Here is a 12,965-nt window from a genome sequence, read left to right on the forward strand (position 1 = left end):
TCTTAAAAGAAGAAAAAATTCAAGATATACTTTATGACATTTTTTAATGGAAAATTCGTAATTAATTCGTAAAAAAAGAAACAAGCGAATGAACAAATGAAAGGAAAGAAATTACAGCTACATCAGTACCTAAAATTCCTAAGAACCTCAAAATACTGCATACAATAAAATAACGTTAAATCAGCAAAACAAAAGAGAGAAAAATGGGAAAAGAAAAAAAAAGGGAAAGGAGTAAGGGAAAAATCACAATAAAAGTGGAGTCGTGCCCCCCAAAAAAATTGACGTAAAAAACACAATATTTACGTAAAAGAATATAAAAAATAGAGAATGGAACCTCAAAGTAGAACATTTAAAGAGCACTATACCAGCAAAAACTTACCAAAGCAAAGAGAAAGGAGAGAATAAATATCATTATAGAAATAGAATAACAACCAAATAAAAGAAACCGGTGCGGAAAAAAGCAATGAAGACATGACCTTAAAAGTACTAAGCTTTAATTCGTTCCTCCTCTTCTAGTAATTCCTTAAATTCTTCTTTAAGTCTTTTTAATTCCTCTAGTCTAGTAATTTTTGACAAATTGTCTAAAGACATGGTTTGACGAATTTTTCGTAGACAAATTCCTGACACATTAGAGGGTAAAAGTAAAATTTGGAAGCACACTTACTAATTTGATGCGATGACCAGGAGTCGTTGCGAAATGCCAAACGCAATCTTTCTTCATTGGGTAGTAATCGGGGTAGTTTGGACTGAAAATTTCTCCGATGGCATTAACAATCTCATGTTTACACCCGCCTTCCTTACAATCATATCCGTTTTCATGCAGTGTGTAGCCATTGAAGCAAGCGCAATGAAAAGAGCCTAAGGTATTTCGACATTCTTGCTGACATCCCCCATTTCCAATAGCACACTCGTCTTTATCTAAAATAGATTTAAGTTTTACAATTTCATCCCATTATATTGGAATGCTATTAAATTACCAAGGACTCTAAAATGTAATCTGATTGAATTATTTTAGCAGAAAAATGCATAAACATATAATTTAATTAATTTTTGATGAAAAAGACCTCGACATGCAGTTTTTGATAGTATCTGGCGCTAAATATGAACAAAAAGAAACGTGGTTAGACCTTCAGCACAAAAAAGAAACAAGCTAAAAACACATGGCATCAAAAAGCTGCAAAAGGTATAGCTTTCCTTGAAGTTGTTGTTGCCTTTAGGTAAAAGTAATCGGATTAACAACACTTCTGGACTACTATGGTCCCTTCGTAGGACTTGCAGTGTCTTGCTCTAACCGGTTTCCATTTCTTAGTCCTTTATTACTAAGGCATGGTTAACCCACTACGCCACCACAGGACTGGTGGCCCTTGGGAATAAACAGATTCCTAATGTTTGAATAATTACGACGAAAATCAGTATGAGACTCAACTTAGTACGGGAGCCAATAGACAAAAAGATGCTTATTTTCAGGTCGTCATGACACATCTGTTTCACGCAATTTGAGGCAGTTTCTAGTCATATCGAACACGCTGATTACGATTATACCCGGGAATAGGTAGCTCCGAGGGGTGCTTGACCCTTAAAAATGACCTGAAAGATTAGGAAAAAACTATCTCGAGAGTTTTGTTTACAGTTTTTTCAAGTTTGTAAAGCTATCTGTTTAAGGCTTATGCGACTCGTGCAATTTAAAGAAGAAAGGGAAATAATGGTCAACAAATAAAGTTAGAAAATTAGTATTTGGAATAATCATTATATTTGGATAGAGTATTGAATTCCGAAGAAAAAAGTATGATTACTCCTTAACCATCGAATTGAAAAGAACTCTCGAAAGGAACTATTAACAGGTTCAGAACCCTCTAGGCTATATCAGTCTTAGGCTAGGCCTATTTCTTTTCTTAAATAGGAAATTATCAGTCCTTTTTCTTTTCTGAATTCCTTTCTTTTCAACAATAGGCAGAGTTATAGATGAGTTTTTTTCTATCTTGTAAAATAGCAGGTAGGTAGGAAAATGAGATAATCAGGAATGAATTTAGGGTGTAATATAGGCTAGACTAGACTATACCCTTGGGAGGTTTTTTTAAGAGACAGGCAATGTAAATTTTGACAGAAATTATCTACCTTAGTTTTGGCTGTTTAGCTTATTGATTTCTTTGGGTCTAAGTTTTGAAAGCACAATTTTTATTGTGACTACAGAATTTGAAGTTATATCAAGGATCAAGAAAGGCTCAAAATGCTCTTTTAGTGCCTTTTTTGGTCAATATTTACCAAATCATATTAGGCCTATTGAGTTTCAAATTAAGTGAATATACCATTCCATGCCTTTTTTTAGGCTTTTTACAAATATAATAATCATTTTTGTCAGAAATTGATTTTAACCTTGCCCCCCCCCTGTTTATACAATTCAGGGTATATATTTGCAGGTTAGGGGGGTGGGGGTAAATTTTATTTCTAATGTAAATGAGAGGTAAGTATAAACTTTCCCCCACCCCCCTAATGTGCAAATATAGGTCAATATCTATGAAATCATATTATTGAGTTAGGAATAAAGTGAATACACCATTTGATGCCTTTTTTGGTAAAATTCTACTTTAGCTACTTTTGGCTATCTTGGAAAGGAGTTTGGTTAGGAAAATGAAACTTTCAAGGGATGGGTCTGCAGGCTAAACTATGTCCTGGGAAGGTATTTTGAAGTACCTACCTTCACTCCTTTTCCCTCTAGAGGGCCCTGGCTTTTGATGACCTTAGAAAATCTGTGTGTTATCAAAGTAAAACCTTGCAAAGTATATCTTTTGCTTAAAATGAAGTCCAAGAAAATTGTTTTCAGCTTAAAAACTTTGCTCAATCCTGATATATGGAATTTTAAAGAAATGCAAATACATTCCCTAAGTTTTGAAAATTAGAATTGATAAGGCTTAAAATACTACTCAAATAGCAGGAATTTCATTTTCAGAACTAAAGCCAGAGAAAAGGAATCTTATAACTGAAAATTAAGGTAAAATATTGTTTTGTCAAAATTTCAATAGTTATAGACCTGTCATGTAAGCAAATTTCAGGATCCTCTAGAGGGAGAAGGAGAGGAGACAAGTACTTCAAACTACCTTCCCAGGCCATATTTTAGCCTGTAGACCTATTCCTGAAAGTTTCAGTTTCCTAACCTCACCCCTTTCCAAGATAGGTAAAAGTAACTAAAGTAGAATTTTACCCTTTTTTTTATGCTGATTACGAATATAATAAGCATTTATATCGGAATAGAATTTCAGCCCCCCCCCCTATATCGCATATCCCTACCCTACCGCTGCCGGGACAGATATAGGGGGGGGGGGCTGAAACCCAATTCAAATTTAAAATCGTATATTTTTTGTATAACCACTAAAAAAAGGCCACGAATTGGTTTTTTACTTTAGACCTAAATCAATAATATGATTTGGTATATATTGACCCAAATATATACCCTGAATTGGTATATATAAGGGTAGGGGCTAAAATTCATTCCTGACAAAAATGATTATTATACTTGTAAAGAGCATAAAAAAGGCATCAAGTGGTATATTCACTTTATTCATAACTCAATAATATGATTTGGTAAATATTTACCCTTTCAGGAATGGGTCTACAGGCTAAAGAATGTCCCGGGAAGGTATTTTGAAGTACCTACTTCCACTCCTTCTCCCTCTAGAGGGTCCTGAAATTTGCCTACATGACAGGGCTATATATATTGAAATTTTGACAAAACAACATTTTACCTTAATTTTCAGTTATCAGTTTCTTTTTCTCTGGCTTTAGTTCTGAAAATGCAATTCCTGTCATTTGAGTAGAATTTTAAGCCATATCACTGTTGTTTTTTTTTCACAAATTATGAAATTTATTTTCATATCTTTAAAACCATATAAATTGGGACTGAACAAAGTTTTGAAACTGAAAACAATTTTGTTTTACTTCATTTTAAGCATAATATCTATTTATCAAGGTTTCACTTTTGTAAAACACAGATTTTTAAAGGTCATTAAAGGCCAGGACCCTCCAGTTGGAGAAGAAGTAGAAGTAGGAACTTCAAAATGTCTTCCCAAGACATACTTTAGATTGTAGACCCATCACTGAAAGTTTCATTTTCCTATTTTATTTTGGAGCATCACACATACAAGAAGTAAAATAAGACAATCAGTATTTGGATTGCTTATCACTGTTTCACCAGTGTACTATAGAATTTCTATTATACCATATAGAAGGTGGACTGTTAACCATTAGATTTGTCTAAAATTTCTTTTGAGGCTTTTCATTAGCTTAAATTATTTTAACTATGCATAACAGTAACCATTTCAAATGTACTAGTAATCAAAAGTAGATCCAATTGAATCTACAGTTATATTATTACAATCTAATGTTGCATTTTATAGTATATTTCTCTGTTTAATTTTATTTATAAAGTAAATTGTTTATAAAGTAAATCCTTGCAATATTAGGTAAGGGACAAAAGATTTATTCTGATCTAACAGCATTTTAACTTTGGAGTTCTTTCAAAAGGATGAATTAACTATCTTCAACAAGCCTGAAGCTAATGCATTGTCAAAAGCACACAGTATTTCAACCAAAATTATGCCTATTGTGTCAGCAAACTAAAAGTGGTCCTTTACATAAATTCATATACATTTCATGTGTTATTTCCTTCTTATCACCAAATTGCTCTTGTATATTTTGTCACAGAACATTGCAAAAATTTTTAAAAAAGCTCTATTTCTCTTAAACAGGCCTGTTCCAGCACAGAGTGTGCTGCCAGAAATTCTATTCCTGCAAAAGTTACCAGGAGTCTTCTGACCAAACTATATCACATTGCTTGTCAATTAAAACAATGCAAATACTTTGCAGACAGCAACATGCATGGAGAAATTTTTGAATACAAGTCTTTAGGACACAATTACTGTTGATGTTATACACTTAATGCACTGTTTGATTACTTTAGGACACAGGTCACTTGCTACTAAATTGTTGTTGCTAAGACATTCAGACGAAATTGATATTTTGACCAAAGTTAATGCTGTAAAATCATAGTATAATATTAACTTCTCTGGTTAATATTTGCAATTTCTTAGGAATACCAGAGATTTACTGTAAAGCAAGAATATTGTATTGGGGTTACAGTGCATATGTTACAAGATTGAATATATCAAGATTAAGTGTTTGACTCACTTATTTGCTTTCACAAAAACAGCAAATTCTAATGAAATCTTGTTTAATTCTTTATTGTGATGTTTGTATTAAGATTAATCTAGTGGTGTCACCTTATGGTCACTTGTTACCATGTTATTCTGTAGGTTGTGACCTTACTGTGATAACTTACCCTGGTAGGTGGGTTGGAACTCAGCCTAAGAAATAAACACACAATTAAATTCAAAAATCAATACTCTATCCAATTATAATAATCATATCTGTTTTGAGATTTTTTCATAAATCTGTAAAATCTTATTCAAATCTTTTATTTTTTTAAGCAAAAATCGATTTCTGTCAAGTGGCACTACATGTTAAAAAAAGGGGATTAGTATCCCGAAAAATGGCAAGAATGTTTGAATCTAGCATTACAAAATATCTTTTTCTGTTACATTCTTCTCTCTTCATAAATTGTGACCTTACAATTTCATGTAACAGGATAAGATTTAAACTACTCCAGTAGTATTCAAATAAGATTTATTTCAGAAGAATGGATCAACTTGCTTCAAAAAGCCTGAAGCTGATGCACAGTCCAAAGAATGCAGTATTTAAACCAGAATCATGCCTATTGTGTCAGGAAACGCAAAGTGCTCCTTTACATAAGGTTACAGACATTCAACTTGTGATTTCCTTCTTGGCATCAAACTGTTCATGTACATTTGGCTACAGGGCATTGAGAAAAAGTTTTACAAAGCCTAACTTTTCTAAAACAGACTTGTTCTGGCACAGAGTATGCCGCCAGAAATTCTATTCCTTCAAAAGTCATCAGGAGTCTTCTAACCAAACTCAATCATAATTTTTGTCAACTAAAAGGAGGCAAACACTACATAGAGACAGTAAGTCACATAAAGGGAACTTTGAATACAGGTAATGCTGTCTTTTTTGTAGCTTAAAAGGCAGCACAAAAAAAAGAAAATGAATGTAAAGCAGATAACTACTCTAGAAAGGCAGAATAATATTCAGAAGCAGGTAGAAAGACTGAAAGATTTGGAACCTCAATTGTGGATGAGCTGTAAAGATGCTCCATTAGTGAGACTTGAGGCAAAGTACCATCAAAAGTGCATGGTGCTCTTCATGAAAAGACAGTCTGAAAAAGATGAAAGACTGAATATGGAGTTGTGGCTGTGAAGGAATAAAAAATTGTAGCTTGCTATGTAGCTGTGGAGGTGCATGTGTGTTGGATTCTTATGATGATAACTAATTTTTATTTTATTATCTATTAATATATTTTCATTTTATGATCTATATCCTATAAGGATTATAAACGATTTCTCAATAAACTAATTATGACAGTTTATTCAATTTTTTTTTATTTTTTTTTTATCACTAACTTGCTTACATTTTTGCTCAGTTACGTTAAGTTGCAGCTAAAAGGACCGAAACGTATTGGGCTGCAAGTGAAATTCACTAGATAGTACTATTTAATATCTCAGGTCATTTTTAAGGGTCAAGCACCCCTCGGAGGTACCTATTCCCGGGTATAATCGTAATCAGCGGGTTTGATATGACTAGAAACTGCTGTCAGGTTGCGTGAAACAGATGTGTCATGGAGGTGTCACATTTTTAGGTCTTGGCCCCTGGACTAACTGATCAGTTCGCTTATTTATTATCGCGGCTCTACTTGACAACAATGGCAAAAATGTGGCACTGCTCTAAAACCTTCATGATTTCGAAACAACCGAAAGAATAGACTAGTGCACTAATATATGCACATATAGGGCTTAGAACACGATATCCTAGTGGAAATGGCAAAGTGTAAATCACTATTCAGCCAACACATAGTTTTCTACCGAAATTTTACAAGGAATTATTGCAAGGAATTAAGACTTCAACAATGCGTCGGGAAACAACTTAGCCTACTTACAATATTTTGACACACGAAGTAAATTCAATGAGTCTTTAATATTTAAATGAATTAGAACAAATAAGGAAATATAGGATTAAATTTCTAACGGAGAAGAATTTCTAAGAAATAATCAAGCTTATATTCCAACATGATTCCTAAAGACCTGCAACAGGCTTTTTTATGCAGGACTGATCTATATGCTTTAGTTGACTGTATCTGTACTGCCAAACGCATTTGGTGGTTAAAGCGAATCAACAATTTTTGTGGTGTGTTTTTTTAGTGTATTTTTTTTATTTAATCAGGTGGAATAATTGGTATGTGGCAACATAGCTTATTGTGCTAATTGACACCAGGCACGTGGCCGAAGCTGTAAAGCTTCAATACATCTCTGTGGATTGATGACTGATTTATAGAAACTAAAAATTCTAGTTACTAAATATGCAAACATAATTCTCATTAGTTGATATTAGACGGCTTGTAACTTTTTTCTTTTTTTTTCTTTGGGGCTCCAGTTGCATCTAATTCACGGTTTTTGGCGTTTTCTTAACTCTGAAATCTCATGAATATGTGTTCTCAAAATATCAGAATCTCATACTTTTTTGGAAATTTGTTGTCATTCATATAAAATTGTCTAGAATATTGCTTAATTATTTAATATGCACATACTGGTTAATTGTTTAACCTTCAATTATTACTATTTAATGGTGGAAATCCTCCCAGATACACATTAGAGCAAAATAAACTCAACAAGAGGCGTGTACTAGGCTGCATGTAACTAACACATCTTTGCTGTGATAATTAAAACAAAGGTATGTTACACGTCACAAATTTAATATGATTTTATAAACCGAAAATACTTTTTTTTGACAGTTTTGACAGTTTTTTAAGGACCCCTTGCTTGTTCAAGGTTATACAAAATATTTATTATTATATATATATATATATATATATATATATATATATATATATATATATATATATATATATATATATATATATATATATATATATATATATTATATATAATTTACAATTATACAAAATATAACAAACATTTTCAATATCAAAAACTTCATTTTACAACTATTTAAGCTAGAGTAAAATTCCAATTTTGGGAAAAAATAGAACTTTTTTAATCAGCCAATAATAGAGGACCCAATAAGATAGGAGGGAAGATATCCGACCAATCTTATGTTGAGATTTGGAGAGAGTGGTTACTGTACATTTTACTTCTACAAGGAATGTTGTATAACACTTTTGGCATCACTGAAGCCGAAATTTGAACAGTAAAGTCGTGAAATTTATTATGAAAATATGATTAATTTAGTATTTAAATCACAATTTAATTCTCTTGAGTGGGCTGACATTGAGCATTTAATTAGATCAAGAATTTACTAATTGACGGGAACTAGTCCAACCTGGCAGCACTGAACAAATAGGATAGCATATATCACAGTGTTGCAACCTGTTGAAAAACACTGTATCTAATTTTCTGATTAACACGAAACAAATGAGTTCCACACAAGGCTGCCACTGAGAATTTAACAATATACCAAAATTCATTTGCGAAAAATCCCAATAGTTGAGAAAAAATCCAACGATTTTAAATAACAATAGTATATAGAATTAATTTGATTGTTGAAGGTAATGTTTAAAACATTTTATGTGTGAGCTTTTTTTTCTAATTTGGGATCCCCGGCCTGTTATAAAACCTCACTGATATAAACTCCTGCTGGCGTGCTAGGACTTCAACTGACAAAAATCTTTCGCACAAAGAAGGCTAATTTTACAAACTAACTTAGCATGAAAAAATATTTTTTTCTAGCATGGCGCAACAAAACTAAAAAGAGGGTGGATACCCCTGACCTATCACCTGAAAAATACAATATAGGGAAGAAGGTTTTATTGACAGAAGTGTTAAAAACTGAATCCTAGACCAAAAATTTTGGGCTCAGAAGAGAAAAATTGGCAATCGTAATGTTACTTGCTTTTTTGACATTTTTTTAAAAAAATTCATGAAAAAAACTTATATGGTTCTGTTGTGGAAACAAGGTTCAGTCCTGGCAAGTTTGCTCAAGCATAAAGTTTCATGAAGATGAATGAGGACCAAAAGAAGACACTACAACCACAGAGGAGTCTTCTTCAAGAACGAAGCAAGTGAAAAAAAACTGGCGTTGATTGAATCCCAAACAACAATTCTGCCTAGTTTATACCAGATTCAACCTTAATCCTGGCTTAAATGTGCTACAACAAGGCCCTTTGTAGAACACAATTTTAGAACAGTCAAGTGGATCTGGAGCGAGTCCATAAAATTCGAAAGGGTAGATACCCCTGCCCTCTTACCTGAGAAGTACACTGCAGCAAAGCCGGTTTTTTGGACGGATGTATCTGAGTTAAACTCGACTCTGAGTGCATTTCCTTCTGAAGTTATCATTGGAGGAACTCGATTCCCACAGAAAATTCCATGCTTTTTCATAGCGTTTTCACTCAGCTTACTTCGAATCTCAACACTGTCGTAATCACAGTCTTCCTAAAAAAAAAAAAAAAAAAAAAAAATCAGTCAAACTTCAAATGCAACACAATACTCTTTTTCAAGACAATAGCTTTAAGTTTTTTTTTTTTTTTTTAATTTAATTGTAAAAGGAAAATATATCCTCTTCAAATTCATTAAAAAAATTTCTGATAAAGAAGAAAGTAATTATATACTATATGATAATTATACTATATGATAATAGTATATATGACACTATACTATACTATATGACAATTCTTATACTACTACTATCGCACTACAGAACCAGACGGCCCGAGGATAACACAGCTTTGCACGTTCCTGCTTTACGTTTGGCCTCAGATGGATGGCCAAAAGCATAATCTTTGGCAATATGACATCTTTCAGCCATGAAACTTGGTTAACCAGTAATTGAATTTAACGCTAAAGGTAACCTAACATCTAGCCCTTTTCAAAATCACTCCCAATGATCTTAGCTCTTTATGATCTTAGCTCCTTTTAAAGAAAGTATTTTTAAGCTAAGAATAATTTAAAATAACAGGGCAACAATTCACAGAAATGTAGGCTTGGAGAGAAATATTTTTTTTAAATATGAAGATTTGAAAACATAAAATTTTGGGGGAAGAGTGGATTTTGTTTATTTTTAATTGTTTAATGAAATAACCAAAAAGCATACAAATTTTCATAATCTAAGTGGGACGGGGAACGATTGCCCCCACCAACCCTTATTGGCACCTCTGCTAAAAGGATGTTATATTTTTTCAAACACAGCAGCAGCTTAGAGCTTTGTTGATCTAGACAAAAACAAAAACTGGCTTTTTTCCTTTCTTAAAACTTATAATTTTTATTTTATCGGTGTACAAGCAACAGACGACTGGCACGGTCGGAGACTAGCACAGTCTCCATAAACCCCTATGGATAGTGAAACATTATCACCTAGTCTTATTCGCCATATTGGTGCACCTAGTTCTGACCCATAGAAGGGAGGGGGTGTGGTGGATATAAAAACCTTATAGGCCATTACTTTAAGATCTTTTGAGTCAGAATGCTCCCACCCTCATCATCCTGTCTTAAAGCAGTGAATAATATCTATATATACTATATATACTGCTTTAATAAAATTAAAACCCGTTTTTCTTGCTTAATTTTTCGTAAATGGAAAAGCAATGTGGTTTAAGAAATTATTCCTGTCTTAAAATATGGTGGTTAGAAATAATGTGACTCAGAACTACAAGCACAAGGGTTTGAACTCCATTACAAACTGTTTAATTAATTAAAGATTTTGGTAGCATATTTCTTACTTGATATGTGTAGCTATACTTACATTTGTACCTTCAATGTCAAAATGCGTAAAATTCAGTGTTATCTTCCACTGAGGAGGCGCAATGATTTCCCAAATACAGGTTTTACTAGCTGGATATAAGTCAGGGAACGAAGGACTTGTAATGGTTCCATTAGGAGAGTCTAGAATCCCACCACAGGCATCTGGAAAAAATCATAGAATGCTTATGACGAAAACGAAGAACAAAAATATTAAGAAAAAGACAAAACCATAAAAAGATAATTTCTGGTGAGTAAATAAAACAAAAAACGAAGCAGATATTTTGGCAAAGATCTCCGCTAAGTCGTCCTAAATGGCAAAAAAGAGAAAATCAAATGCACATATACTACAAAAGGAAAAAACTAACCATTTAAAAGTATCCTATACGAAAGCTAAAAGTGGTTTATGCATACTATGAAAGAAAAAACCCAACCTCTTTAAGGATTCCTTTGAAATCGTTTTGTAACTTTGAAGAAAGAAAGAAAGAAAGAGAGAGAGAGAGAGAGCAATAGCATCAAAACAGGAAAATTGAGAAAGGCGAGAAATATATTATTCAAAATTTAGGGGGAGGGCAAGTTTGTCATTTTTTCAGCCTTTTCAATAAAAATACCAAAAAAAGAGATTTTTAATAAAAATATCTCCCAAAAGTTACTTTTAAAATCCTTTTCTGACCCCAATTTGCGCCACTGGGGTGGGGGGGAATCAAAAAAATAATTTCAAATATATATTTGTAGAATTATGTATACCGTCAAAACCATTATTGAATGTTTTTAGTTTTTCTTAATTTGCACTTTTATTAAAAAGTTATTTGCTAGGATGCTGTTAGTTAAAATAATATTCGCACCCCCCTCCCAAATGAATATTGAATTTTGTTTTATTGCTTTCATTCTCAAATAAATCCTGTCATTTATGGCAGTATAATCCTACCATAAAGGAAAATGCTTTGTAGAATAGATCAAGTATCATGAAAAGTAAGGCAAGCAGAGGAAACCTCTAAAATTCAAATAAAAATTAAAAAATCAACAAAAATATACAGAAATAAAAATCTAAAAAAATGTAAAATTACAAGGAATTATAGAAGAAAAATATGACATAACAAAATATGAAGGTAGATGAAATTAGTAAAAATACTGTTCAAGGGATGGAAGCAAAAACTGAATTGAAATATATATATAAGAGCCAAGGCCTATGTTTACATAATTATTACCATAATTACCATTATAGCAGCGAAGATCTGTTTATAGGGTAAATTTTACTTTTCAAACTGAGTAGTTCATCAAATAGACTTACCGCCACATGACTTCCCGTCCGGCTGAATTTCAAAGCCAATTTTGCACTGACACTCAAAGCTGCCTAAGGTGTTAACGCACATGTGCTCGCAACCATGGTTAGAAACTGCACACTCGTCTGTCTCTGTAAGGAGAAAATCAATTTTGTAATAAGAAAAAAAACCCTATGGATGTCTTTTAGGGTTAAAAACCAAAAATAAACTAACATTTGCAATACCAAAATTATGGGAAATGCATTAAAACCCTTATAAAAATTCACCCATTTCCAATGTCAAGCCACAAAATGGTGATATGTTCTGTTACTAAGGACTTCATTATGCTTGTTTCTGATTTAATTGTTTAAAAAAAAATTGACAAAAATTAAACTGGAGAACAGTTTCCCCACATGAAAGTAAAAACTGACATAAATATTAACACAAGTTATCTTAAATCAGAGGTGGATCGTCACCTCGTCACCCAAGCCACTCTTTTTGACTAAAGTTCGACTTTCACTTTACTGAAAACTTACTCGGCTGCAACAGATATAGCCAATTGTAAGTGATTTCTATTTTTTTTTATTATTCTATTAACTTTCAACTAACAGCCAAATCTACACAACGTGTTACTGCACAGACGCTCACAAACATGGTTTGGCACTGCACTCGTCTTTCTCTTTAAGGAGAAAAGTATTTCTTGTAACTAGACAAACAAAAGCCTATCGGTATCCTCTTAAAGTACCGAAGGTAAAAATTAGGTGAAGAATACGACATTAGACTTTATAGTTTTCTAATAGCGATCCTGATCTCTGTTTCATGGCCC

General features: G+C 32.8%; 1 protein-coding gene across 1 annotated transcript in view; it reads right to left on the minus strand.

Annotated features, from left to right (window-relative positions):
* LOC148940917 (protein tolkin-like) overlaps window positions 1-12,965 on the minus strand; it is a 267,546-nt gene that overhangs the window by 7,983 nt on the left and 246,598 nt on the right. Inside the window, exons 11-14 of the mRNA XM_089105473.1 lie at window positions 12,169-12,291; window positions 10,882-11,042; window positions 9,389-9,575; window positions 665-918 (exon numbers count right to left, since the gene is read on the minus strand). Of these exons, the coding sequence (XP_088961599.1) occupies window positions 665-918; window positions 9,389-9,575; window positions 10,882-11,042; window positions 12,169-12,291 (725 nt within the window). The remainder of the gene's footprint in view (window positions 1-664; window positions 919-9,388; window positions 9,576-10,881; window positions 11,043-12,168; window positions 12,292-12,965) is intronic.

Source organism: Artemia sp. Qi Xiang Cuo, chromosome 19, assembly GCF_049724085.1.
Source record: "Artemia sp. Qi Xiang Cuo chromosome 19, ASM4972408v1, whole genome shotgun sequence".
NCBI lineage: Eukaryota > Metazoa > Arthropoda > Branchiopoda > Anostraca > Artemiidae > Artemia > Artemia sp. Qi Xiang Cuo.